General features: G+C 40.4%; 1 protein-coding gene across 1 annotated transcript; it reads right to left on the reverse strand.

Annotated features, from left to right (window-relative positions):
- Positions 1-7863: 7863 nt before the first annotated feature.
- On the reverse strand, positions 7864-22699 carry LOC113054911 (nck-associated protein 1-like). The gene is made up of 31 exons (XM_026220700.1): positions 22475-22699; positions 21036-21146; positions 20855-20947; positions 20424-20480; positions 20196-20338; positions 19291-19381; positions 18892-19029; positions 18740-18788; positions 18069-18225; positions 17888-17944; positions 17692-17788; positions 17439-17548; positions 17042-17174; positions 16866-16947; positions 16568-16626; positions 15676-15821; positions 15333-15465; positions 15070-15189; positions 14718-14857; positions 12503-12634; positions 11838-12056; positions 11618-11748; positions 11237-11334; positions 11031-11124; positions 9745-9827; positions 9358-9438; positions 9167-9260; positions 8958-9074; positions 8677-8786; positions 8186-8275; positions 7864-8100 (listed from the first exon to the last, which is right to left on the reverse strand). Exons 1-31 carry the CDS (start codon positions 22682-22684, stop codon positions 7984-7986), a joined length of 3492 nt encoding a protein of 1163 aa, XP_026076485.1. The 5' UTR covers positions 22685-22699; the 3' UTR covers positions 7864-7983.
- Between the last annotated feature and the right edge of the window lie 2633 nt (positions 22700-25332).

The following is a 25332-nucleotide window of genomic DNA, read 5'->3' on the forward strand; positions in this document are numbered from 1 at the left end:
TAATGCAGCCTAAAAATCCTTTAACGGATTTGGATATTAAAAGCATATTAGTATGTTATGTGTATGCCAGGTTAAAGAGATGGGTCTTTAATCTAGATTTAAACTGCAAGAGTGTGTCTGCCTCCCGAACAATGTTAGGTAGGTTATTCCAGAGTTTAGGCGCCAAATAGGAAAAGGATCTGCCGCCCGCAGTTATCAAATTGCCTGAGTTTTGAGAACGTAGCGGACGTAGAGGAGTATAATGTAAAAGGAGCTCATTTAAATACTGAGGTGCTAAACCATTCAGGGCTTTATAAGTAATAAGCAATATTTTAAAATCTATACGATGTTTGATAGGGAGCCAGTGCAGTGTGGACAGGACCGGGCTAATATGGTCATACTTCCTGGTTCTAGTAAGAACTCTTGCTGCTGCATTTTGGACTAGCTGTAGTTTGTTTACCAAGCGTGCAGAACAACCACCCAATAAAGCATTACAATAGTCTAACCTTGAAGTCATAAATGCATGGATTAACATTTCTGCATTTGACATTGAGAGCATAGGCCGTAATTTAGATATATTTTTGAGATGGAAAAATGCAGTTTTACAAATGCTAGAAACGTGGCTTTCTAAGGAAAGATTGCGATCAAGTAGCACACCTAGGTTCCTAACTGATGACGAAGAATTGACAGAGCAACCATCAAGTCTTAGACAGTGTTCTAGGTTATTACAAGTAGAGTTTTTAGGCCCTATGATTAACACCTCTGTTTTTTCTGAATTTAGCAGTAAGAAATTACTCGTCATCCAATTTTTTATATCGACTATGCATTCCATTAGTTTTTCAAATTGGTGTGTTTCACCGGGCTGCGAGGAAATATAGAGCTGCGTATCATCAGCATAACAGTGAAAGCTAACACCATGTTTCCTGATGATATCTCCCAAGGGTAACATATAAAGCGTGAAGAGTAGCGGCCCTAGAACTGAGCCTTGAGGTACTCCATACTGCACTTGTGATCGATATGATACATCTTCATTCACTGCTACGAACTGATGGCGGTCATATAAGTACGATTTAAACCATGCTAATGCACTTCCACTGATGCCAACAAAGTGTTCAAGTCTATGCAAAAGAATGTTGTGGTCAATTGTGTCAAACGCAGCACTAAGATCCAATAAAACTAATAGAGAGATACACCCACGATCAGATGATAAGAGCAGATCATTTGTAACTCTAAGGAGAGCAGTTTCAGTACTATGATACGGTCTAAAGCCTGACTGGAAATCCTCACATATACCATTTTTCTCTAAGAAGGAATATAATTGTGAGGATACCACCTTTTCTAGTATCTTGGACAGAAAAGGGAGATTCGAGATTGGTCTATAATTAACTAGTTCTCTGGGGTCAAGTTGTGGCTTTTTTATGAGAGGCTTAATAACAGCCAGTTTGAAGGTTTTGGGGACATATCCTAATGACAATGAGGAATTAATAATAGTCAGAAGAGGACCTATGACTTCTGGAAGCACCTCTTTTAAGAGCTTAGATGGTATAGGGTCTAACATACATGTTGTAAGTGTCATGATCCTGCCCTCGTGTCCTTGATTTTTCCTAGTCTTGAGGCAGGATCATGACAGACCCTTGTTTTGTGTACAAGCGCATGGCCTTGTCTTTGGGCCATGTGCTTGTGTTGTCTCGTTCCCTTGCCCCGCCCCCCTTGTTATCCTAGTCGTGTCGTGATTGTCCTATCTGTAACACCTGTCGTGTCTTGATTGTTCCCCCTATTTAGATCTCCTAGTGTGCTCTGTCCTGCGTCGGTTCATTGTGTTTCTCAGATGTGTTCTACTTATGTGATCGTGTGTGAGATTGTGCTGTACCCTCTGAAGTCCTTGTATTACCGTGAGTGTTTGTAGTTAGTGTCAAGAGTTTGTTTGTCTTATCAATCCTGCCCTGTTAAGTTGTTTAGTTCCTGCCCTAGCTGTTGTTTTCCCCCTCGTGGGTTTTGTTTTCCCCTTTTTGTATTTAATAAACCCTTTGTGTTGAGAATCCCTGTCTGCACCTGAGTTCCTCCCTTACCAAGTACCTGACAGAAAGTTTAGATGATTTAACAAGTTTATACAATTCTTCCTCTCCTATAGTAGAGAATGAGTGGAACTGTTCCTCAGGGGGTCTATAGTGCACTGTCTGATGCGAAACTGTAGCTGACGGCTGAATGGTTGCAATTTTATCTCTAATAGTATCGATTTTAGAAGTAAAGTAGTTCATAAAGTCATTACTGCTGTGGTGTTGGGAAATGTCAACACTTGTTGAGGCTTTATTTTTCATTAATTTAGCCACTGTATTGAATAAATACCTGGGGTTATGTTTGTTTTCTTCTAAAAGAGAAGAAAAGTAATCAGATCTAGCAGTTTTTAATGCTTTTCTGTAGGATATGCTACTTTCCCGCCAAGCAATACGAAATACCTCTAGTTTTGTTTTCCTCCAGCTGCGCTCCATTTTTCGGGCTGCTCTCTTTAGGGTGCGAGTATGCTCATTATACCATGGTGTCAAACTGTTTTCCTTAACCTTTCTTAAGCGTAAAGGAGCAACTGTATTTAAAGTGCTAGAAAAGAGAGAGTCCATAGTTTCTGTTACATCAAGTTGTTCTGAGGTTTTGGATATGCTAAGGAATTCGGATACATCAGGAAGATAACTTAAAAAGCAGTCTTTTGTGGTAGAAGTGATGGTTCTTCGATACTTGTAACAAGAAGTAGAATTTACAATTTTGGCTATATGAAGTTTACACAGAACTAAATAATGATCTGAGATATCATCACTTGGCTGAATAATTTCAACACTATCAACATCAATTCCATGTGACAGTATTAAATCTAGAGTATGATTTCGACAATGAGTAGGTCCTGAAACATGTTGTCTAACACCAATAGAGTTCAGAATGTCTATAAATGCTGATCCCAATGCATCTTTTTCATTATCGACATGGATATTAAAATCACCAACTATTAAGACTTAATAGAACATCCAGAACTAACTCGGATGTAAAATCACCAAACTCTTTAATAAAGTCTGTATGGTGCCCTGGTGGCCTGTATACAGTAGCCAGTACAAACATAACAGGGGATTTATCATTTACATTGGTTTCTCTGGATAATGTTATATGAAGCACCATTACTTCAAACGAGTTATACTTGAAGCCTGCCCTCTGAGAAATCCTGAAAACGTTATTATAAATTGAAGCAACTCCTCCCCCTTTGCCTTTTAGACGCGGCTCGTGTTTATAACAATAATCTTGGGGGGTGGACTCATTTAAAATAATGTAATCATCAGGTTTTAGCCAGGTTTCTGTCAAGCAGAGCACATCTATATTATGATCAGTTATCATATTATTTACAAAAAGTGTTTTCGTAGAAATGGATCTGATATTCAATAAGCCAATCTTTATCATTTGTTTATCCATATTGCATTTGTTTTTTATTTGTTGAACCTCAATTAAATTGTTAACCTTAACTTGGTTTGGACGTTTTTTGTATTTTCTAGTTCGTGGAACAGACACAGTCTCTATAGTGTGATATCTAGGTGAAAGAGTCTCTATGTGCTGAGAATTAACTGACCTCTGTGACAGGAGGCAGCTAGCAGACGGTCGGTTTAGCCAGTCTGTCTGCTTCCTGACCTGGGCCCCAGTTAGTCAAAATATAAACACTAAGACTATTTGCCATATTTCTAGACAGAAGAGTGGCGCCACCCCAGGAGCGATGAAGACCATCTCATTTAAACAGGTCAGGTCTGCCCCAAAAGCTCGTCCAATTGTCTATATAACCTATGTTATTCTGTGGGCACCACTTAGACATCCAGCCATTGAGTGATGCCAATCTGCTATGCATCTCATCACCACGGTAAGCAGGGAGGGGACCAGAGCATATTACAGTGTCTGACATCGTGCTTGCAAGTTCACACACCTCTTTAAAGTTATTTTTAGTGATCTCCGACTGGTGAAGTCGAACATCAAGGCTCAGTACTTGGACCACTTCTCTTCTCCATCTAGAACGGCTTTTCTTATCACTGCTACAATGATGACACCCAACTCTACTTCTCATTCCAGCCAGATGACCCGATGGTAGCTGCTCACATTTCAGCCTGTCTGAGTGTCATTTCTAGCTGGATGAATGAGCATCACCTTCAGCTTAACCTTACAAAGACTGAACTACTGGTGATTCCAGCTAACCCTACCCTACAGCTGGGCTCGTCAACCATTACTCCTTGGAGGACAGCCAGAAACCTAGGAGTTGTGATGGATCATCAGTTAAGCTTCACAGACCATATTGCTACAACTACCCGGTCCTGCAGATTTGCCTTATACAACGTTAGGAAGATTAGACCCTTCCTGTCAGAGCAAGCCACCCAACTTCTTGTCCAAGCTCTTGTTCTCTCCAGACTGGACTATTGTAATGCCCTCCTGGCCGGCCTTCCTCAATGTACTGTCAAGCCTCTGCAAATGATCCAGAATGCAGCAGCAAGGGTTGTCTTCAATGAGCCCAATGAGCTCCTCTCCTCTCCTCATCAGGTTACACTGGCTACCAGTAGCCGCTCGCATCAAATTCAAGGTACTGATGCTTGCCTACAAGACGACCACTGGTACGGCACCAACTTACCTAAACTCACTGGTTAAATCCTATGTGCCCTCCAGAAGTTTGCGCTCTGCAAGTGAACAACGCCTTGTGGTGCCATCCCAAAGAAGTTCAAAATCACTCTCAGGGACCTTTTCCTGGACTGTGCCCAGCTGGTGGAATGACCTCCAAATGTCAATTTGTACAGCTGAGTCTTTACTCATTTTCAAGAAACATCTAAAGACTCATCTTTTTTGCCTGCACTTAACCAACTAACACTAGCACTTTTCCTTTTCTTGTCTTTTCATTTATAAAAAAAAAAAAAACCTGGCTATGCGTTCTGTACTACACTAACTGACACTTTTCATGGCACTTGTATACTGTTGTTGTTCTCTTGTTGACCTGACTGCTTCTATTGTTCTCATTTGTAAGTCGCTTTGGATAAAAGCGTCTGCTAAATGATTAAATGTAAATGTAAATGTAGATAATTTAGAAGTTGAATCTGGTCTCGTTGAGATATATAGCTGAGTATCATCAGCATAACAGTGGAAGCTAATTCCGTATTTTCTAATAATATTACCAAGGGGCAACATGTATATTGAAAATAGAAGGGGACCTAGGACGGATCCTTGTGGCACTCCATATTTTACTGATGATAAATTAGATGACTCCCCATTTAAGTAAACAAAATGGTAGCGATCAGACAGTTAGGATCTAAACCATCTTAGAGCCTGCCCTTGAATACCTGTATAGTTTTGTAATTGATCTATGAGTATGTCATGATCTATGGTGTCGAACGCAGCACTAAGATCAAGTAAATCTAGCAATGAGATGCAGCCTTGATCTGATGCAAGAAGCAACCCTTACGAAAGGAAAATATATTTACCAATATATTTCTTAAAATATATTGTGATATATTGTAATATATTATTTTCCCTTTTTATTTTCCAATATTTTATATTTTTGAATACATTTAATAATATATTGATGATACATATATTATATAATATATAGCAAAATATACAAATGATTGCCGCTTTCAATATATTGCAATATATTGGAAAAAAATAAATATATATATGAATATATGCTAATATATTACATGATATTTTCCAATATACTGCAATTTATTTTTGTTTCATAAGGGAAGTCATTTGTAATTTCATCATCTGCATCTTTACAGAAGCGTCTCGTCAAGATCATCAACAGAGCTGTGAGCGTGGTGTGTAAAAGCTTCAACGATAAAGTCCTTCAGTCCCTGGCTTTGTTGTCAGGCATCTCTCCTTTGTTGTGGTGTGCTCCCTGATGCTAGGGCAGCCAGTTCATTTGCACAGCTTTGTATGTCACTCTAGTATTCCACTGATAGCACTGAGATGACAGATTGGATCAGATCACTTTCTGATGAGATTTTTTCTCGAAAAGTCATGGGCCACTAAACCAGAAAAAAAATAATAATAGAGCATCTGCAAAGTTTCCATTGACATGACTACGTACAATGTCAACAGACAAAATGGTAGAATGTCACTGCAGTAATTACTCAACAACAGGCAGGACCAATATTTTTATATTATTTTTGATTCTTTTGAAACACATTGTTCTTTTACATGTTCTAACAGCATTTCAGCCGAATATTATAAATGTGTTCATTACCTGTCTAGCGATGTGTGTTTATGTTGAAATATACTAAAACAGCGGGTTGTCTTTATATTTTAATATTCTATTGTGTGTTGTTATATTTATCTAGTTGGCCTGTGTGGTTTATGTTTTACGCTTCAGAAATGTGATGTGATTTCTGGTAAGGGAACATAGTGTGCACCGATGTTCCCTAGTTTTTGAGGTGAGACACACCCTAAGTCTATCAGAAATAGAATCAGAATTTGCTTTACATCAGGAAGCATTCACGCACTCAGATCAGTTGGATGTGGTTGTGTACAGGAGGTTAAAAACAATATAAATACTGTTCGTTTTCTTACACAAACAGCTCGGTTCGTGTCTTAGGTCATCAATGTGTACTTACGATGGGAAATTGTCTAATTTGCACTCCTCTGTGCATGCTCTTTGAGGTGGTGACCATAGACCTCCATTTTATGAGTCACAGACAAGACCTAAAAATATCAAAATGGGAAATACTGCGGAAACAAAAGAAACCTACATCTTGGATGCCCTTGAGGTAAGCTAAAACTTATCAAAATTTAATTTCAAAGTGAACCATCCCTTTAATTGATGTTCCCTACATTTGAGACAATACAGCCCCGATGCTAGTGGTGAAAGCTTAGACTTTTTTGAAGAAGGGGTACTGGACATTAGGATAATTGAGCATGCATGCACTAGGGAAGGCTTGCATGAGCAGCTGGAAGGCCTTGGAAGATTCCAGAGAACATGGAACAATATTGGGCTTATTTTTGAAGAGAGACATTTGGGAAGCAACAATGGTGTTAAAGTTCCAAATTAAACTGCAGTGAAAGTTTGATAATCAAAGGAAGCAGAAAGATGTAGAAATTCCAAGGAAGAGTAGTGCAATCTATACAGCCATTGTGACTAGACAAACAGGGTGAATGAAGTGTGAGCATTTATGGAGTCCTTGATTGTGTGGCAGGGGTGAAGGAATAAAAGTCCAGAGAGATGGAGCAGAAAGAGGGAGGAGCCAGGGATTTGAATAAAGGCTGGACAGGAAACATGCGGCTAAAGAAATCTCCAAGGAAATGTTTACAAGAGCATGCTTGATTGTGTTCTACCAAATATTCTTTGTCTCCATTGTATTAATTCCAAATAATCTTTAAAATATGTTCATATAAACAAACACACTAGTAGCAAAACATAGCAAAACAGACACAAATATATCATTAATGAAAGATTTTTATTATTATTATTAGATAAAAATTTCACTTTATAAATCACATTTTTTTTAATCATTTTTAGAAAAGCTTAAACATTTTAAAACGCAATTAAGCAAAATGCAAATGAGCAAAATTTACACCACAATCACAGTCATTGCCTTGAAACTATTTAGGATTCTAGCAGTTATTAGTTATTACTATATACTGGTTTAGACGCTTCTGCTAGGCACTGCAATTTCTGCTTATATTCTGGGCAATAAAGAAGATTAAAAATGTGCAAATTATGGTTATCAGTGAATTTTCATAATGCATCAGCTAGTGATGACCTACATGAAAATAAAACTTTCTGCTATTAATCATTGTATCAACAGGTTAAAAGTGAAATAATTATTATTATATGAAGCTGTATACTACTAACACCTTTCTATATATTTTTATTTTCCTCCTAAGTGCACTGGAATCTACTTAGACAAGTATACACACAAATAATTAAACCAGCTGGATATTAATAGAAAATGTTAAACTATGATACGTACAGAAACAAAGTAATGAATTTATATCCTCGTAAGTTCAGCCCATAGTGTGGATGAAGGTCTTGTGCACCTCTCTGTAAGCGTTTCGGAGGAGTACATATGGAAAACACATTTCCAGCATGTCTTGACTCAAGAACGGTGACTGCTCCACTATCTACAACATAAAGAATACAAAAGTAAGATTTGTGTCATAAACCATTTTTAAATGATAATTAAATTTCTTCTCATAGGTTTATTACCATGTGTAGAATGACATAAATGGAATCTCTGTTCTTTATTTCCATTCGCTCCACGTTCTGACCTAATTGCAGTAAGATGGATGATGCCACCTACAGAATATGAGATAAATGATTTTACAATCAGGTCTGATTAATTCATGATTAGTGCGTTAACTAACACTAACTACAATTAGCAGTATATTTGTCACAGTATTTACTAGTCTTTGTTAAGGTTAGTTAATCAAAATACAGATATATTTCATGTTAATTCATGTTAGCTCAGGTTCTAATATTAATAATACTAATTATAATATTAATACATTTAAATAATGTATCGGTAAACGTTGAAATGAACATTAGCTGAGAACAGTTTTCATTGTTAGTTCATGGTAACAAATTTTGTGAAGCGTTAATGAGATTTTCAGTGAATGTTTGCTATGGATTTATGAATGTCAATGTATGGAATGAAAAACAGTGAATTCTTGCCGTGCATTCAGTGGATGATCGTTTACCTTCAGGAACTCTTGAAGCTGTGTCTGGATATTTTTTCTCTGGACAGTGAACATAGCAGCAGCGAGATGGTTAACTGCAGTGGCTAAGCAATGAATGTTGTTTTGATGACCTGTTGAAGAACAAGACAAGATCGTATGAGCTTCAGAAAGAGTTTAGCAGAACACAACTTCAAAGATCTGCATTTGCTCTAGGTATTAGCCTTTAATTTATGGTCTGTTTTATGTATGGGCTTGTTGTTCCAGCAGAGCAAGTGAAGATGTGCTCTTCTGCTCCACGTTACCTCCGTGTGCTCGACTGTAGAAAGAGTTTGGATCCAGGCACAGGCTCGGTAAAGACACGGCTATAAAAACCAGCAGCAAGCAGGAAATTTTGTACTCTTCCTCAGTGGACGAGTTGTCTGCCGGAAATAATAATGAATATTTGTATTGGAATAAAGAGGTTAACTTGAGATATTGTTTGAGACAGACAGACTTCCATGTGGGACTTCACCTGTCTGCATGTTAGCTATGGCTGAAACCAGCGCAGGGTCGATCTCACACGGCAAACCAGCGGCCGAAGCCATTTCATATACACTGAGTGTGACCTAAACATAATCAGAGATGGGAAGACAATCCAGAAGATGAGGTATTACTTATGATGACGTGTGGTTGTGAAAAAACAACAACAGACTTGTGCTTTACCTTGATGTCACCTTCAGGGCAGATGAAGTCCTTCATGCATTTGATGGGTCTCATGATAAATGGACAGTGTCTGTCCATGATCTACAGAAGGAGATGATCAGTAGACTTACATCCCTTGGTCACTCATAAACCCAGCAGATCATTATAACATGTAAAAACTATAAAGCAGTTATCTGGATGTACACATGACAAATACAGAGGGCATTACTGTGTTTTTTAAAGCTTGAAAATATTTATGTATAGCTTGACATATATAACAACTGTTTTGTTTTTTTACATGTAATATCAACATTATATTGGATAGTATTGTAGTGTATATAAATGTAGAAAACACTTGATGTATTGCTTTCTGATTCAACATTAATTTACATAGAAAGAGACATTCACCTCGCCGAGAGCTTCTTGGACCATAGAGCGAAATGACAGGATCACACCAATAATCGTCATTCTTTTCAACACATTCTCACAGCCTGGTGAAAAACATTGGATAAATCGACTTTTCATTGAAGTACAAGTCCACAGAGGAATAAAAGAAGAATAGAATTATAAATGAGTAAAACAATGGTCACCAGCAGGAGTGCCCAAGAGCTCATTTCCCATAACCCCTAACTCCTTATCAGACTCCACCGGTTTACCATCAGAAGAACTGTCATGGTTCTGTGTTTTCCTTGTTTTTGACCCTGGACTGTGTCTGATTTCTGACTGTTCGCTGCCTGCCCTGGCCTTCACCTGTTTATTGGATTACTCTTTTGTCTCTTCCTGGATTGTACCTGTTTGACTCTGTCTGTTTTCACCTCACTTCTGAATCAAGCTGCATTTGCATCCAAATCCCTCTCCATGCCTCCCAACCTTACAACTAGCTTAAAAAGCATTAAAAATACATCATGATGAAAAAATTTATTAAATTTAATTTTAAAAAGCGAATTTAATTTGTTGAATTATTATAATTCAATGTATTTATACAATAATATTTCAATTATTTATATTACATTATTATGAATGACATTTCCTGCCTTTTAATTTTGTAGGGTATTGGTAATAACAACTCTCTTATATTTGTATTTCTGCTACAGTTTTGCATTTCTGGTTATTGCATTATGTTTTTATGTTTTTAAGGGAGTGTTAATAAAGAGGAGACGTTTGTGTGATAGAAGAGTTCAGAAAAGAGTGGAAGAAGAGCAGTATTTAGCCTCTCTTTTTCCTTTTTTGACTTCAAGTGTGTGTTAAAGCTTGTTAAAGTGTCAGATAGTGAGAACTGGTTGGAATCACCTCCTGATTCAGTTTGAAGCTGCTCCTGTCACTACTGTAGACTTGTCAAATTCCTCCACACTAAACTAGAAACACCATATCTGTATCGAGCACACTTTGTAGACGGGAGTATCAACAGACTGCGCCCTTCACTTCCCACTGCCAGACAATGAATGTCATTACAAGCCCACAGTTCTCTTGCATGTCAGTTCAGTAGGCTTTTATTTTTTGGTTTTTAGGCAGCTCATTTATTTGATGCTTTTTATTTATTTATATTTAATAGTAAAGTAGTAGTTGTGATTACTTTTGAAAGGAAGAATGTTAAAAACCCCAGAACACTATGTAGGATGAAGTTTTCTGACTGGTATAAGATTAGATTTGAGCTTGAGTAATGAAGCGTGGAGGTGTTTGAACTGTAATTGCACCTGTTAGTTTCTTCTGAAGGTCAATCATTGTTTCAGGATTCTCAAACTTAGCTCTCATTTGCACCAGCACATCCATGTTGTCACTTACAAGTTTCTGAAAGCAAAATCATGAGCTAATTCAATAATTTTGTTAATAACTTTAATTAGCGATTTAGTGGTTTGTACATTATGCCACTATAGTTTCTTCAATTTGAAAAATGTCATACCTTCAGTTCTCCAACTTGGGATATGATGTGCCACATGAGGTTCTCATTTAAAAACTTCAGTCCATAAGGGCCAATCAGTTCAGCCAATGATCGCAAACCTACAGAGAAATAGGTCACCATAAAATCTGTCTTTTACCATGTATCCATTTAATATAATATAATTTTAAGAACAATACAAAAACAGGAAGTGTCGTGATGTATATAGAATGCTTTCAATATCTTTTCACATAACTGTTGTTGTAGCTATAAAAGAAACATGTTGTATTACTTTGGGAAACCAATGCTTAAGAATACATGTATAAAAATTAAACTGATCCAGTAGGCTATTCAAATTGTGCAACAAAATATTTAGCTGAAATACCATCTTCATTTTCAGCTTACCACAGATGTCAGCGTATTCCTCTGCATGAAAGCTCTGCTCGTTCTCAGTATTCTGGTTGACGAAACACTGTGTGGTAGGACAGTGGACTATGAGAGCACTGCTGGCCTGACGCAAGAGACCCTCCAGAAACCTGACAACAGGAGAACAGAAACCACTTAAACACAGCAACTACAGCTAAATAGGAGCCCTGTGCGCTAATATGATGTCCTGAGGCCTCACCAGTTTGTGTAGAGTGTTGTGATGGTCTGAGATCCGTAGGAGTCCAGCGGCTGCGTCTGCTGCAGAAGGACGCTCTTCACCAGTCGTGTGACATCAATGTTGATGTAGCAGCTGAGGCTGTGCAGACTCGTGACGTACGCCTGAATCCCAGCCAGCAGCTCCGAGGGACGGGCGATTTCATGAGTGCTCTGATTATAATTGGCCATCTGCACAATTACCCTGCAAACCTCGATTGGTTAAGTGGCAGTGATGCTGACTGAGCAAAGCAGTGCATGATTAAGGATTCAAACTTGTGTGTTTCTACCAAACGCCTTTTCATTGACATCTTACAGTTGTGAAGGCTTACTCTGTCTCAAACAAACTTTAAAGGAATATTCTGGGTTCAAAACATGTTTGACAATTGCACTTGTAGCATAATGTTGATTACCACAAAGTGAATGGAGCCACTCCGTAAAAGTTCAAATACTGTACTCCACGAGACATGAACGATATCTGTGTTATGACTGTAAACAGTTTTAACAATACACATTTAAGTGCTTCATAGTAACCTCTGTTTTTGCTTTTTTTTAAGAAAAGGAAGGAACCTGGGATATTCCTTTAAGATACAACAAACTCATTGTGTGTTGTGATCCAAACTGAGTAAAGACTTGTAATATTAGCAGTACTTGTTGAGTCTTATCTCCATCTGTGTGAGCAGGAACTCAGCAGGTACAACGATGTGCTTGAACACGGTGAAATCAGCACAGATACTGTAGGAAGCGCACAGCTCTGTCAGCGCCAGGTGCATCTTATCCAGACTACAAGGGAAGAGAAGAGAAGAAGAGAAGAGGAGAGGAGAGGAGAGGAGAGAAGGGGAGAGAAGAGAAGAAGAGGAGAGGAGAGGAGAGAAGAGGACAGGAGAAGAGAAGAGAGAGAGGAGAGGAGAGGAGAGGAGAGAAAAGAAGGGGAGAGGAGAGGAGAGGAGAGGAAAGAAGGGGAGAGGAGAGGACAGGAGAGAAGGGGAGAGGAGAGGAGAGGAGAGAGGAGGAGAAGGGAAGGGAGGGGAGGGGAGGGAGAGGAGAGGAGAGGAGAAGAGAGAAGGGGAGAGGAGAGCAGAGGAGAGCAGAGGAGAGCAGAGGAGAGGAGAGAATAGAAGAGGAGAGGAGAGGAGATAAGGGGAGAGGAGAGGAGAGGAGAGAAGGGGAGAGGAGAGGAGAGCAGAGGAGAGGAGAGAATAGAAGGGGAGAGGAGAGGAGGAGAGGAGAGGAGAGGAGATAAGGGGAGAGGAGAGGAGAGGAGAGAAGGGGAGAGGAGAGGAGAGCAGAGGAGAGGAGAGAATAGAAGGGGAGAGGAGAGGAGAGGAGAGGAGATAAGGGGAGAGGAGAGGAGAGGAGAGGAGAGGAGAGAAGGGGAGAGGAGAGGAGAGAATAGAAGGGGAGAGGAGAGGAGGAGAGGAGAGGAGATAAGGGGAGAGGAGAGGAGAGGAGAGGAGATAAGGGGAGAGGAGAGGAGAGGAGAGGAGAGAAGGGGAGAGGAGAGGAGAGCAGAGGAGAGGAGAGAAAAGAAGGGGAGAGGAGAGGAGAGGAGAAGAGAGAAGGGGAGAGGAGAGGAGAGCAGAGGAGAGGAGAGAATAGAAGGGGAGAGGAGAGGAGAGGAGATAAGGGGAGAGGAGAGGAGAGGAGAGGAGAGGAGAGCAGAGGAGAGGAGAGGAGAGGAGAGGACAGAAAAGAAGGGGAGAGGAGAGGAGAGGAGAAGAGAGAAGGGGAGAGGAGAGGAGAGCAGAGGAGAGGAGAGAATAGAAGGGGAGAGGAGGAGAGGAGAGGAGAGGAGATAAGGGGAGGGGAGAGGAGAGGAGAGGAGAGGAGAGAAGGGGAGAGGAGAGGAGATAAGGGGAGAGGAGAGGAGAGGAGAGGAGAGGAGAGGAGAGGAGAGCAGAGCAGAGGAGAGGAGAGGAGAGGAGAGGAGAGGAGAGGACAGAAAAGAAGGGGAGAGGAGAGGAGAGGAGAAGAGAGAAGGGGAGAGGAGAGGAGAGCAGAGGAGAGGAGAGAATAGAAGGGGAGAGGAGGAGAGGAGAGGAGAGGAGAAGAGAGAAGGGGAGAGGAGAGGAGAGCAGAGGAGAGGAGAGAATAGAAGGGGAGAGGAGAGGAGAGGAGAGGAGAAGAGAGAAGGGGAGAGGAGAGGAGAGCAGAGGAGAGCAGAGGAGAGGAGAGAATAGAAGGGGAGAGGAGAGGAGAGGAGATAAGGGGAGAGGAGAGGAGAGGAGAGGAGAGGAGAGGAGAGGAGAGGAGAGGAGAGGAGAGCAGAGCAGAGGAGAGGAGAGGAGAGGAGAGGACAGAAAAGAAGGGGAGAGGAGAGGAGAGGAGAAGAGAGAAGGGGAGAGGAGAGGAGAGCAGAGGAGAGGAGAGAATAGAAGGGGAGAGGAGGAGAGGAGAGGAGAGGAGAGGAGAGGAGATAAGGGGAGGGGAGAGGAGAGGAGAGGAGAGGAGAGGAGAGGAGAGGAGAGAAGGGGAGAGGAGAGGAGAGCAGAGGAGAGGAGAGAATAGAAGGGGAGAGGAGAGGAGAGAAGGGGAGAGGAGAGGAGAGGAGAGGAGAGAAGCGGAGAGGAGCGGAGAGGAGAGAAGAGCAGAGGAGAGCAGAGGAGAGGAGATGACAAAAGGGGAGAGGAAAGGAGAGAAGGGGAGAGGAGAGGAGAGGAGAGGAGAGGAGAGGAGAGAAGAGGAGCGGAGAGGAGAGCAGAGGAGAGGAGAGGAGAGCAGAGGAGAGCAGAGGAGAGGAGAGAAGAGCAGAGGAGAGGAGAGGAGAGGAGAAGAGAGAAGGGGAGAGGAGAGGAGAGGAGAGAAGAGAGCCAGTGAGATTTCACGTCTACAGCTCATTTTCAAGATACTCTGAGATCTTACGTACTTTGTGACAATGGCTCTGTCCTTCCTGAGGCTCTCTGTCCCTGGTTTCTCTTTAGGCACATCTCCTTTCTTTGGTAAGGACTTCTTCAGTTTTTTATTGCGTGCTGTACTGATGGTCTCGGCACTGTGTTTGGGCAATAACTAAAGGGCGGATGGTGTAGAGTAAAAAAAAAACATTGATAATTTGCTCTTCATAAAACTCTTTTTGTAGTTACCCACTCTGTAATATTCACAGAGAGATACTGTTATCTGACATTTTACTCTCTATAACTATAATTTTAGTTCAGTTTATGTTGGTTGATCCCCATGGCTTCACGTCACACTGAATCATCTGGTTTCTGTGTGTAATGTACCTTCTCGTGTAGATTACACTGTTCAGCACATATCTCCAGCACAACTGAACATGTCTGACGCGAAATCTCCTCCAGAAAGGACACACACAGCTTCAAGCTTTGTTTCTCTATTTCTTCAGTCTGGTCCATGCAAACACATGCATTTAACAAGAAACACACGACAGAACATCACTTAGGAGTCGTGCAAACAGTGTTTCAGTTTTTACTTTGAAAAGTGATCTATGTTAGAATTGACTTAAAACAGCTAGGCTAACAGTACTGACCTCCTCTGGACAGAGCGGATGGAGACACTGGCTGAAGTGTGAGCAGATGACTGGGAACGCCGTGAGGTAGCGCTGCATGGACACATCCTCACTGCTCTGAGAGAACAGCTTCTCAAACACACGCGCGTGGAAGCTGAAACATTACAGGCACGTCAACTCAAACACATATGACTGTATCTCTTAGCTGTGTGCATTTTAACTCAAACAAGATGCAAACTTCAGCAAGGGGAATTTTTGATTAATATCCTAAATCGCAGAATTTCATATTTATTTAACACCTGTGGATGACCCTTAAACCTCAAAACATAAGCATGCACTGAATGAATGTTACAGCTTGACTTACCAGAGGTTCGAGAGATCAGCCGTCTCACACAGGAGTTCATTCACATTGTCCATCATCCGAGTGTGAAACTGGGCCATGTTCATGACTTTGGCAAGATCAGGGTAGTCCTTCAGTGCCAGAGGAGCTTTACCAATGCTGGTGTACGCCTGAAGAGTGCAAACAGATCTGGAGTAACACTTCATGGAGGATTGAGACTGAGCGTCTGCAGTGTGCTCTAGACCCATGTGTTCATTTGGGAGACATCTTTACACAATACAGGGCTGCAAGTAAAGATTATTTTGCTAATTGATTAACTGGATTAATCTATGTAGTCTATGCTAGAAAGTATCTGTGAAATTTAAAGGATGATTACGTCTTATGTAAAATGACTAAATAAATTGCTAAAATAATATTAATACTACTACTACTACTACTAGATATGAAGTGGTGCTTGCTGTGGCAAAACTCAGCAGTCGGTTGGTAGGGTGGTTCTAGGTGGTTGCCAGGGTACCCAGGGTGGTTGCTAGGGTACCAAGGGTGGTTTCTAGGTAAAACAGTGTTGTTGCTAGGTACTTGGGCTGGTTAAGAACTAGCACTGTGATGTCCCAGTGGGTGACAGGTTAATTTGGTGTGCTATACATTAAATGATTAAATATGGTTCGAGACTTATCAGTAACAATACATATGTTTTAAAAAAGTGGAGGGAAACCCCCAAAAATGGCAGTGAGGTAAGCATTTTCCTGCTGAGGTGTAATTGATTAGATGGACATGTTCTCATATTTTCATTTAAAAAGTATTCAGGAAAATTCCCCATAAATGAATGAAAGTGTGTGTCCAAAGGTCTTCCTACAGAATGCTAGTTTTGCTAGTTCATATTTAGGCTGCATATGAATTCAGTTTTCTTCAGGCGTACCTGCAGTCTTAACCAGTCCAGTCTGAATGGTTTCAGGTCAAACTCTTCTCCTGCATCCACTGTGTAAAAAAAAGACCACCAAAGATTATCCAGAAAATAAAAGAAATCTGTAAGTAACAATTGGATTTCAATTCCTGAGACACATTATCAAAGATGCTGTAAGATGACAGTTGAACAATGTTTACTTTAGTATACCTCCAACCACACATGCAAACAAACCCACAATATTATTTATATTGCCTATGAGAGTATGCTCAGAGTACACAGCCTGCGTCGAGAAAACCCAAAGACAACTCACAGTGCTTGAGAGTCATCGCGGACAGAGTTGAGACAAACGACGACATAAGAACGGATTCTTCTTCCGGACAGACCAACATACCCTGACATGAGAAGATAGAAAATGAAGCAAAACTACAAACCTCCTCATGCAGAACATGTTTAGTGCTGCAGCGAGCAGAGCCATGTGCTGGATACCTGAATGATGTCATTGAGCACTAGAGCATCGTACTGTGACAAGTACTGAAGATGGTAGCGCTGGATAACATATCTGTGTTGAGCCAAGAGAGTGCGCAGCTTTTCCATGTGATAGAGGAGCTCTGCCAACTGTCTGCACATCACAAACACTGAGCATGTCAACATATGAAAGCTTCAATACACACAACTATCTAGGGGAGGGAATACAACCAAAGTGGTCTTTCCAAGTTTACAAAGTCACCAGTGCTTCACTTTTGATTTTCAAAAATGTAAGGGCAGCCTTCATAGCAAACATAATATACAAATGAGATTCTTCAGTTAGAGGCACATTTGACTACTTTAAAACCTAGAAAACTTAGTCAGATACAGTATATGACAGATGCTGAGTGAAGCTTACGAGTCTGCGTAGTCCTCCGGGGTCTTGGTTTTAGGGATGTTCTCAGCATGACGCACAAGCCAGAGCACTTCATCACGGGAGAACGACAGCGCCATGAACACGTATAAAGCCTAGAGCGGGCAAATACACCATACACATCTGAGTTCATGTGTCTCTTTCCACTCTGCAATTTATTCACATTTAAATATAGCAACAATTAACTAAATAAACACTGCTACTATTAACAATAACAAAGTGAAAGAACAGTTGAAACCTTGGGTCCAAGCAATGCTGGTTCATCCTCCAAAACTTTGGTGAGTTCCTTCAAGGCATTTCTCAGGAAGTTGCGCTTCTCTCTCCGCAATGCACCGCTGGAAAACCCACGAGATGATGAAGATTTATTCTGCAGTCTGGAGTCTGTTAAAAGCTTGATGCCTATTTGAGATGTTTGAAATACTTCAGATGCTCACCAGTTAATGATCACATGCTCTTTACACTCTTTGATGTCAGGAATGCGCTTGCTATACCTGTAAAAGCAGTGAAGATAAACTGTTTACATTATAAGACATAAACTCCCGTACATCATAATCTTAGGTAGCATTCATGAGTGCCAGGCTGTTGATACACGTGTGTACTGTGTGTCCACGTTACCCTTTGAGACTGTCGAAGAAGTCCTCGGAGAGCTTGTGTATGTTGAGCACCTCGTCTCTGACGACTGTGAGGTACAGGCCGTTACGAAGGGCCGTCTTCCACAAGTTCTGAGAGTCAGCATTGGTATTTAGACTGCTATGGCACAACAGGAAGCCGACTGACAACCATAAGATCACAGCATATCAGAACAAGTGTGGTGTACATTCATTCACATCAACATTAGGGAGATATCACTCTGACCTAAACACCTCATCTGGGCAATCTGTTAATGCAAACATCCATTTGGTCTCATCCAAGTTTATAACCAGCAGGTCATTTACAGATATTTGGGGAGACTAAGATGCACAAAACTCAATCTACTACAGTATTACAGTTATACAGATTATACATATTATCATGATAATGGTTTTTGATTAACTCCTTAACATTGTCAGACTTCCATTTATCGGAGTACAGAGTTTCCCCTGACATAAACAAATCAATTTAATTCAGAGAAAGAGTCAGAATGAAGAATCATTCAGAGGTCACACAGATCTATAAAAGACCACGATAATCTGTCAAGACATCCAACTTCACCTCCCTCTCTTTCTCTCTCTCTCTCTTACACAGCTAGCGTAGCGTGATCTTAGGGTAAAGACTGTACAGTCTCCCAGTATTTAACAGATACTCACTGAGGATCCAGCGCTCCATCACCTCCGTGGACAGATACTCACAAGCCATCTAGAAGCAATGCTCAGAGTTAGTTCTTTATACAAACAGGCAGATGCTTGGCTGTGTTGGGCTGTAATGGGTGCCGTGCTGATCTGCTGGCTGGTGTACGTACAGTGTCACAGCAGGTGGGGCTGAGCATGGCAGCAGGGGACGCCAGCAGAGACAGGAGCTGAGCGCTGCGCCACTGGTCAGCAGAGAGATTCCTCCGTGGATACAGCATGCGCAGAGAGAGCAGAGCCCCTGTCACAGACTGACCAACAACACACACACTCACATCAGCCCTGTCACACAACAGCTTTCTGTCCAGGATTCACTAGCTGTTCATTTCTCTTTAAACAGAAACTGAGTGGTACTGTAGGCGCCAAACACTACAATATAGTAAGACCAACGCTGATTTATCTGATCATAAGAATATTATTTTATATATGTATATATAATTCTCTATAAAACTGCATACAACATCTAAACATATGTTCTTTGATGGAAATCCCACAGTTAGTACGGGACTGACCTTGGTGTGCGGACCAAACTCCTCTGAAAGTTTTTTCCAGGGATGATCGTACTCTATGAACATCTGACCAAGTCGAGGGAACGAGGGGTCACTGCATACAGTTATAACACACACAATCATACAGTATTATTATATATTTCTGATGTGTTCTATTACATAAATCTTTCTGCATTTCTCTTATGTTTTTGAGCAAAGGACTGTTGATAATGGAGTTTGTATTCAACATGATTATAAGAGTACTTGATTGATCACAATAATAATATTCCTAAAAGAATATAAAAGTTAGTGTTTTGCATCTAGTCTTAAAGTAAAGCAATGATCTGTCTTCAATGTGACCAAACAAGAGTGATAATTCAATGTCCTGCGTATGAGAATCATCTTGATATTGAACACAAGTCACTTGTTTCTGTTGTGTGTAGATTCGTGTTTCTATACAATGACTGTTAGAATACGTAAAGATACATAAACCATGTAAAGACATTTACTACAAAATATACATTTACTACATGTTTTGATATGATCGACTGAGCAAATGTTCTGACATCACATCTGAAAGAAAAGCCATTTACAAAATCTGATTTCACACTGCATTCTTAAACTAAAAGATGATGTGTAAATATTGAAGTCACGTGTCATTGCAGATAAATATTGATATTTAATGTATATTATATTTAACCTTATCTCATGACAATATGTAAGTATTGTACAAGTTGATTTTATATGAAAACATGAAGGTCCACCACCAAACCTAACCCTCAAGAGCACATCTCATACAAATACAAATGAATGAGATGTGCAAATGTGCCAGATAGGAAAATTAGGAAAATGTGTGAGTTTGTTTGCCTCCAAGTTGTAAAATACTGTCCTAAAGCAGCGTGACTGTGTCTAAAGCTGTGGTCTGTTACCTGTTTCCATTGGAGAACTCATATGCACAGTTATACAGTCCGGCAATTGCCTTCTTGTCATCAATACGGGACAGCATGTAAAAGACTGAGGCGTAGGTGACGATAAGGTCCAGGTAGTTCTTGGTGAGGTCAAAATTTACAGCCTGAAATGGATTATGAGGACAGATTAATGTGAAACCATCTCTGCCTCCTTTGAGTTTCTTTCCTCTCTTCAAGAGTCGTACTTACTATGTCAAAGAAGCACTGACAGGCATCAATTGTGTTGAGCAACTCATAAACATTGTCCTAAAGAATAATGGAAATAAAAAGACACTATATATCAATCATATTACATATACCAAATACATTGTTAGTAAAGCATTAGTTAATGTGAAATGTAACGTTCAAATTCTGGTGGCTCTTCACTTTTTAACTCTTATTTTAAGGCACATCTCCAAATGCCTCACAAACAACAAATGTTTCCTTAGAAATGGCCATATAAATTGCAGAAGTGAGAAAATTAATTTGTACAAAAATTTGTAAAGATTTGTCTTCCTCGATTAAAGTTGATTACGTTGTACTTGCTTAACTAGAAACTGCTGTCTGGTAATATAACCAAGATGGCCACCAAATGAACTCGACTTAACTTGCCAAGGAGTTTGATGTGTTGCCATTCTTACCCTGAACTCCATGACATCAATGAAGGACTCGTAGTAACTGTGCAGACTCTCCAGTACAGCTGACTTCTGCTTCTGTATGCTGCTCAGATGTTGCTGCAGAAAGATTTAGGAAATAAAATATTCAAAGTTTGAGCCAAAACCAAAGACAATAATGAATCACTTTTTATCTGTGAATACTCACACTGCCACCCCTGATGTCAACGTTGGGGAATTTTCTGTTGATGTATTTTACAGCAGACTCCGTGCTTTTTTCAGTGAAGTATGATGGTCTTCGCTTTGGGTCTGTGCATACCTGAAATAAATAAATAAATAAATAAAACATGTATACATGGGCATGGCCCCAAACCCAGAATGCCATGTCCCATAACAAGTCCAACTCTCTATCCATTAGACCACGACTGCCCCACAGTGACTACACGCAGATCCTCATTTATTATTATAATTACTAAATATAGCTTAGCTGCAAGCAGCAGTTGCCGAGCTCAAGCACATAACACACACACACCAAGATTGATGTGGTGTGGTCAGTGTGGGCTGACAATGACACACACACAGTTTGATGTCTCAAATCCACTTTTTGAAATATTGCATCAACTCCACTGATGTGTTAAGTGATCATGGATTGGTACATTTATTATATAAAATCCATAACTTTTGCTGGCATGCTCTGAAGATGATCTGAATCCAATTGTAAGGTTTGACCATAATTGGTCTCATTGTTGTCTGTATGACTCAAAAATCAGCATCATTTACAAAAGGTCAAATTAATAGATAACTATCAGCGGAAACCACAAGTTTGCATAATGACACATCAATGAGTTTTGAAGACAAGTTTGTTTGCTGTGTCAGATTTGTCTGTGTGTTAATTAAGAACAGTTTGACATGTTGGAAAAAGGGTTTACAAAAAATTCAATCTGAAAAAAAGTTCCATGATGCACAATGACGTCAGGGTGCCTTCGACTCGACATGAGACATTCTGAAGTGCACATTGTGGATGTAAACATAGATAAATTGTTTAGAGTTCTGCAGAAGCAGTGCAAAGACACTGAGAGATGTGGAATGTCCATCACAAAAACTCATGCTGTCAGGGTCGGACAGAGGATTTCTTGAACTATAACACATTAGTCTTGACAGTGGATTTGTCCTTTTGAAGCTCTCTCATGACTCTGTGTAACACTGGTTTCTGAGACAGACAGGAAGTGCAGCCTGTTTGCAGTATGTGTGAGAGAGATGTGGTTTACAGAGAGGCCTGACAGGTCCTGTTCATTTCCTGTGTGCACTTCCTCTTTCTCTACAAAACTGAGACGGAACTTTCTTTCTTTTAAACACATGACAAAATACAATACATAAATTATACTTTTAAAAGTTTTAAAAATGTACTTTCAAATCCCATCTGAATAATAAAAACACATAAAAGCACTTCACGATTAAAAAAGCAGCGGAAGAATTGAGCATCGTTTGGTTCTGAAAACAATTCAACAAACAAAGCGGTTAACTAAGTTCAGTCCCTTGGGAATCAGTCACATATTCACTGCAAGTTCAAAAAAACAAAATTCAGCCCTGCCGATGTTCCTCTTTTTCACAGGTTTGTGAATATTATAATAATCAATTTTCTCTCACCTTTTTAATGTGGTTCATCCTGATCAGCACTCCTTGACCCCGGTCATTGAGTATGACCAGTTTTTCAGCCAGTTTGAACTGATAGGCCATGATCTCTGTCCAGATGATACGATCCTCAGAGTTGAAACAGTGAACGCTGCAGTCTTCACAGATCAACACTGACACCCATTCTGTAGAGAAGGCGGTGCTCGCAGAGCTTCCGCTCCTCATGTCTTATGACACATCCCAGCACGTTCACACTCAACTTACATCTGTCTCACATTTGATTTAATTCTTCTGCATTTATTGCTACTGAGCAAAGACAGGCCAAATAAAACTCCAAGTGTGGCATGACTGCTGCTGCTTCCTCCTAGAGAAAGTGACTCAGTGACTCTTGACATTACAGAGGAAATCAGCTTTCACTGATACACAGAATCCTCAATTCTTCCATGTTACTTAAGAATTTAACTTGAAAGAAGAGTGTTCAGTGTTTCAGTGAAATAAAGTTGTTCTGTCAACATACTAGCGGTGAGTAAACTGCAAAAACAGTGCAGGACATAGTGAGCGACTGAAGGCCACAACATGGAAACATGGAGTAATGTTGCTCCTTATGAGTCTGCATAGAAGATGCAGATTTTTCACAGTCTCTATTGATTTTATTTTTCACAGATTTTTACGGAAACCTTCAAAATCAGCCAGAGGTGTACGTGATCTTGATCTCAATCAGCCAACAACAGTGACCCAGTCAAATTCAGAAAGACAATACGTTCCATCCCAGGTTTTTTTTTTGTTCAAGAAGCTGTTTCACAATTGTGACTGACAACCATAAGATCCATAAGACAATTGTGTGTTTAGCTCAACAAATACGCATACTCAGAACAATGGAATCAAGAACAGAGGAATTATTACATCCCAAGAAAGATTTAGACACAATATCTCTTGTTTATTAAAAGCTACACTTGTCAGGTGAAATATTTGTTAGCATGAAACGCTCTCAGTTGCTCACATAACCTAGGTTCTACCAGAAAGACTCAGGAGAAGTAGATAAGAATTAAGTATTTGTTTACAAAAACATACAAATAACAGAATTATTTTGGTGTAAGCCCCATCCATAGCGTGGATCTGAAGTTTGTAGATACCAGCTAATCCTGCCGAAGACGAAGGCAGGGCGGAGCCTACCCCCCACATGGACAGGGCAAACCTGGTGGTGGTGGGGAGGATGGAGGGAAACAACAGTGACAGGATCTGCAAACACAATAGGATGTAAGTAGTATGCATTTATATCCCTTGTGTTGAGAGCCGATTGGCTTGACTTTAATTGGAATGGTAACGTAGCATTTAGTCTACCTAGAAAAACTTGCGCTTAAGCTTTCTTTTCTACCAGAAAGACTCAGGAGTAGATAAGAATTAAGTATTTATTTACAAAAACATACAAAAAAACAGAATTATTTTGGCACAGGCCCCATCCGTAGCGTGGATCTGAAGTTTGTAGATACCAGCTAATCCTGCAGAAGACGAAGGCAGGGCAGAGCCTACCCCAAAAGAAAGATGAAAAATGTAATACGCACCAGGTGAAGTATTTCTTAGAGGATCCTGAAACATGAATGAAGAGAGATAAATTGAAATATATATATATTCAAACATAAGAATATAACATCAGATTATAGCTAAAGCATGAGCTTATATGGCAATGAAGATAGACCACAGAGCCTCCGAGAGAGGCGCCACAATAGGCCGCAGAAAAGGCCTACAGAGGAGAAGGCCAGAGAAATGGGCTGCAGAGGGAAATAACACTTAGAGAGGCAACCATAGAATAGATAGTAATAGAGGACAAGAAGGCCAGATATTGATAGGGGCCGCTATAGGCCGGACTGAGACCCATGGGTCATATTGAGGATAAGAGGTTCCGGCGGGACCCAGAGGACTTACCTCACAGCTACAAAGGGAAAACCCCAAAAAAGGAAGATTGACTCAGAAAGAATGCCACAAGGGGAAGGCCAGAGAAACAGGATACAGAAAAGAAAAAATGCTACATACCTAGGCAAACAAAGGGGAGGTCATGGAAAGAACCAACATTGGTTGAATGTGGTAATATGAATAGTATTTCACCACCACCAGTAATTGCAAATAGATAGTCGAAATAGATGGGATTATGAAAGCCTTAAACAATGTATCAGGTAAGATCTTGAAAGGATTAAGCTTAGAGTAGATGGGCCACGATAGGCCAGACAGTGATAGATGCCACGATAGGCCGGACCGTGATAGAGGCCACGATAGGCCATGCTGAGAGCTAGGCCACGATAGGCCACAGAAAAGGCCCCGGCGGGTCGAAGATGGAACGGCCCTGATAGGCCTTAAAGAAAAGCCACAATGGCCGTGGAGAAAAGGCTAGCTAGGCAGAGAAAAACATCACAGGCCAGTTTGCTAAGGACAATAATAGACAATAATATAAGTTATGTAAATTATAAGTCACTTACATGAAGGTCGCAATAGGTCAAATGAGCAAAAGCTGCTATAGGGTGAGTAATGTGGAGCCTCGTTAGGCCATGTGAGGCTGTGTGACGTGAAAGCCTTGTGTAGATGATCACAATAGGCCATTGTATGAGAAGACCGTGATTGACTTAACATGAGGAACATATGGTTCGCAAAGAGTATTATACTGTACCTTGGGTTTTATGTGAAGTAGTTTAGAGTCTAATCTTGACAGAAATACGATGAGGATGATCATGTACATGCAATAGATAAGGATTACGTGAATTTTAAACCACCGCATTGAGTAAGAGAGGCCATTAGTTTAGGTGAAATGATAGAGGTAGTTTTAGGGTCTTAGCAGAGACTTAAGAGCATACACCGATACATAACATTCTTTAGGCTAGACT

This window comes from Carassius auratus, chromosome 36 (genome assembly GCF_003368295.1).
Source record: "Carassius auratus strain Wakin chromosome 36, ASM336829v1, whole genome shotgun sequence".
NCBI classification, from domain to species: domain Eukaryota; kingdom Metazoa; phylum Chordata; class Actinopteri; order Cypriniformes; family Cyprinidae; genus Carassius; species Carassius auratus.

What these genes read in the sequence shown, in the direction of transcription:
- LOC113054911 (XM_026220700.1), bottom strand. Translation starts at nt 22,684, where the DNA reads ATGAGGAGCGGAAGCTCTGCGAGCACCGCCTTCTCTACAGAATGGGTG. An exon ending in GCCCTGAAGGTGACATCAAG is followed by an intron (nt 9,261 to 9,357) that starts GTAAAGCACAAG and finishes GATTATGTTTAG; the next exon opens with GTCACACTCAGTGTATATGA. An exon ending in CTACAGTCGAGCACACGGAG is followed by an intron (nt 8,787 to 8,957) that starts GTAACGTGGAGC and finishes GTTCTTCAACAG; the next exon opens with GTCATCAAAACAACATTCAT.